This window comes from Lampetra planeri, chromosome 26 (genome assembly GCF_965212315.1).
Source record: "Lampetra planeri chromosome 26, kcLamPlan1.2.h2, whole genome shotgun sequence".
Lineage (NCBI taxonomy): Eukaryota > Metazoa > Chordata > Hyperoartia > Petromyzontiformes > Petromyzontidae > Lampetra > Lampetra planeri.
This window is the reverse complement of record NC_136132.1, coordinates 565,260-569,462: the sequence shown is the minus strand read 5'-3', so window position 1 is coordinate 569,462 and position 4,203 is coordinate 565,260. Positions and strand designations below refer to the sequence as shown.

Sequence of the window (4,203 nt, the reverse complement as noted above, 5' to 3'; positions counted from 1 at the left end):
CATGGTTTGTGGGGGTAAATCCGTCATCCAGCAGTGGCTTGACAAAGGGAGTCTTTTATAGCAGGAGATTGTCAGTCGATTGGAACTAATTAAGTTGTGTGTTTTTATCACACGTAACAGAGGAAGGCTATTGATGTTATAGGTTGATGCATTGTAAGTTCAAGTGAAGGAATGCATCTGCATGCTTTCAATGCCACATTCTCAAAGTGTTCTGGCCACGCCTGACACCAATTCTAAAAATACTTGGGTTCAAATTATGAATCTTCACGACATTACTTGAGGGGTAAATAAATATTTTTATTTTAAAACACGCAAAAAGTCATACAACCAGCTGTATAACAGTCAAATAGTTACAATAATGAATAATTAAAATGAAATTCAAATAAGAATGTCAAACACATCATGCCACAAATATGCACAAACCACCAGTTTGGAAATCCTGCACTATACATATTCAAAATAACCAGCACCGAGGCACTTACGTCAAAAAAAATAAAAGTTAAGTTCAACAAACATCACACATCAAGAGGTGTCAAGAATGTACATTGCGGTATTCACAAAGAGGCGTCGCAAGGCAGTCAACGTGGACACGCCAGAACGCAAAATCACACAAGTCGTCATTTGACGTTTTGATTTCAAAAATTACTTCTACAAGGTCCCAAATATGTAAACCTTTGAGATTTTGCCTGAGCATATATTATGTAAAAACTAAACAAACATCACCTGAGCAGGTTCGTTGTGTAACATTTGTGAACATCTCTGTCTGCCAGTGTTACGTCAAAAAAGCTTTAGGAAAGGCGCATTCAAAGCAACCTACATTCACTCCTTATACGTATATAACATCATTTCACTTGCTTTTATTTGTTAAAGACTCATCGAGTGAGCAGCTTGAGGCAGCTGCCTTTCATTCATACAAGACATCTCCCCAAAATAATCCTTCACATTCCCAACCTCACCAGCGTCAACAAAACGCACCTTGACAGCGCCGTCTCGGGCGTGCTCCCGCGCGCCTTCGTGGGAGGAATATTTGCAATAAATAGACGACGACAATCTCCACTGTGCGAAGCTGGTAAAGCCACGGCACACGTGGCTTTGTTAGTTCACTGACAGGAGTGCACCTCCATAGGCCGCTTGTCACATCGATTACGTTTTGACATCGAACGAAAATCTTCTATGAAAGAGAACGCTTTTCTTTCTTCCTACAAAGCGTCTATAAACGTTCAGGCTCTTATAGGGTCACCGTTGTTTCTCTCTACTGCAGAAAGCAGCGCGTCGCCTACCACATGATCTATAAATGAGGGCAATGCTACTTTAGTATTGTTTTAGCAATTAGTCATTTTAGGCAGTCGTGACAATACATTGTGTGGGAAGTTCTTCATGTTTAGCATGCACACACGTATATAAAAACAGAACAACGAAAATAAAACTAAACAAAGCTCAGCGTGGCTCCACTGTCGTCAAATGCTTGCGTTACGCACCTCCCACAGAGTTCAGCTTTATAGTAGTAACCAGTTAAGGCTTTGTCAACATTCCGTTAGCGCCCGTCCCTCCGACAGTCTTCGACAAAGTGCAAATGGTCCTGCGCGATACCGTGTGCGGTTTCTCTCTCGAGTCAGGCGAGCAACTTCTCCACGCCGAACGGCAGGTGCTGCGCCAGCTGCGGGAAGACCTTGACGGGCCGGGCCTTCTCTGCGTGGGCCTCGCGAAGCCAGGCCGCCTCCGCCACGCTCAAGGGGATCAGCGGCCCCAGCGCCGTGGCGAACAGCGGCGGCGGGCCGCCCATCGCGGGCTGCGCGTGCAGCGCCAGCGGGTGCATCAGCGGGCGGAAGGCCACCGCGTCGTAGGTCCACAGGCCGCCGCGGGGATCCGGCAGTCCCAGGTAGGCCACCTCGCCGAAGCCGAGGGGTGACGGCGGCCTGCGGATCGCCTTGGAGGCGGGTGGCGCGGCGGGCACGTGCGGCCTGCTGAGCAGGCTCTCGATGGCAAAGGGGCTGGAGAACTTGGGGCCGGCCTCCCGTCCCCCGTACCGGCGGCAGGGCGTCTGCGCCGTGTCGCCGGGCGGCGGCGGCGGGGGGGGGGATGGCGTCGCCCGACCCTCGCTGCCGGAGCCGCCCCGCGAGCGGGAGATGCGCTTCCTGCGCCGCCTGAAGACGCCGTCGGCGAAGGTGTACTCGCTGTCCGGGTTGATCATCCAGAAGTTGTCCTTGCCCCAGGGCCGCGAGGGGTCGCGCAGCACCTTCACGAAGCACTCGTTGAGGGACAGGTTGTGGCGCACCGAGTTGCGCCAGCCCGTGTAGCTGCCGCGGAAGAAGGGGAACTTGCTCATCAGGTAGTCGTTGATCTCTGCCAGGGTTAGCCGGCCGGTCTGAGAGTCACGGATCGCCATGGCAATCAGCGCGATGTACGAGAACGGTGGCTTTGGACGGCGCATGTATGCTTTGCCGGACTTGGCTTGCTGCTGCTGCTGATGGTGATGCTGCTGCTGCTGTTGCTGCTGCTGCTGCTGCACGTCCGTCTCGAAACCCATGGCGGACACCGAGCTGTAGCTGCCACCTGCGCTCAGCTCTCCGTCCGAGGAGCCGAGGTGGTCGTCTTCGGGAGGAAAGGGTGACGCGGCGACCCCGGAGTCGGAGTCGCTGAGCAGCTCCGAGCACCGGCGCTCCTTGGCCACACTCTCAAGACTTTTGTGGAGACGCAGGACGCCGCCCAAGCAGATGTCGGGTTTCACCTCCATCGTATTAAGAGGGGCAGCGGCCTCTTGTAGGTGGCACAATGTCTCCACGTTATTTCATCAAACGGAGACAAAACAATATAAAGAGCAATCTCTGAGCACACCTCGTCAACCTGCGCGCCCTGGACTTGCTCGTCACCGAAAGCCAAAGAGAGGCCCTTGTCCAGTTACAAAGCAGAGCAGCGATTCAACTCAAGTCGAAAGCGGAGATCGCTTTCCGTTCAATCAGTTTCAATATTTTTGGTCCAACGGAGGGCCGAGTCGCTTTGAGGAATGTTTCTCTTTTACCTGTCCTTAAGTACCTGTGGGGTTCGGTGACGTCAATGGGTGCTGCCATTTGAAAGGGGGTGGGGGGTGGGGTGCATGGAGTGTGAAATGCAGGAAGACTTCCCCCTCCAGATAGCGCGTATTTGTTTACTTTGAGGAACGGGACAAAATCGCCCGGATGAGTTTTTGTCCCGCGTCGAGCAGTGCCTCGTCTCAATAAATATATATATGTGTGTGTGTGTAATATGTCACCTTCTATTAAACTGTGGATGAGAATGTGCCACTTCAAACGTGCGCGACGCGCTACCCCCTCCAGGTCACCGTGGCGACACGGGACGCCGACGTGTCTCGTGCGGCCACTTGACACGGCTGAGTGGCAGTCCCCTCCCTGCGCTGGTCAAACACGCAGCGGCAGCAGCAGCATCGTTCGCCTGTTTGCCGTCACACACGGGCAGGCCCTACTCGCAGCACTCTACCCAGGGTACACACACTCGCTCGCGTACACACACACTCACGCGCACACACACTCGCGCATACACTCGCTCGCTCACACACACTCACTCGCTCACACTCACTCGCGCGTGCACACACACACTCGCTCGCTCACACACACTCGCTCGCTCACACACACTCGCTCGCTCACACTCACTCGCGCGTGCACACACACACTCGCTCGCACACACTCGCGCGTGCACACACACACTCGCTCGCACACACTCGCGCGTGCACACACACACTCCCTCGCACACACTCACGCGCGCACACACACACTCGCGCGTGCACACACACACTCCCTCGCACACACGCGCGCACACACACACACACTCGCGCGTGCACGCTCTCCCTGAACTGTGGCCACCACGCACTTGCTGATGCCCGCGTGCACCCACGAACGTCGCGCGCCGCACACTCGCCGCACATTCCCCGGCGCACACTCACTCACTCACTGGCACACCAGACTTGTCGCATTTTATACAGAGACTAAGATCCCCCGTATAGACTGTAGGAGCAAGTGCTGTTAGCGAGCACCTATGAAGGCCGGCACGGCACGCGAGGGGGTGGGTGACCAGTACCACGCCCGGCCGCCTTTGTCTCCCCAGCGGCGATGTATACACACCACACCAGGTACTCATTTGATGCTGAGTCGACATAGGGGAGGCCCGGGACCGGTTCAAATAATCGTCACTGGTGTTGGCCGTGAGTGG

At 54.4% G+C, this 4,203-nt stretch overlaps 1 protein-coding gene across 1 annotated transcript; it reads right to left on the bottom strand.

Moving 5' to 3' along the window:
* Positions 1 to 276: 276 nt before the first annotated feature.
* On the bottom strand, positions 277 to 3,388 carry LOC144727832 (forkhead box protein Q1-like). The gene has a single exon (XM_078606991.1). It carries the CDS (start codon positions 2,732 to 2,734, stop codon positions 1,613 to 1,615), a length of 1,122 nt encoding a protein of 373 aa, XP_078463117.1. The 5' UTR covers positions 2,735 to 3,388; the 3' UTR covers positions 277 to 1,612.
* Positions 3,389 to 4,203: the final 815 nt, after the last annotated feature.

Excerpts from the sequence above, each read along its gene's own strand:
- LOC144727832 (XM_078606991.1), bottom strand. The coding sequence starts at position 2,734 with ATGGAGGTGAAACCCGACATCTGCTTGGGCGGCGTCCTGCGTCTCCAC.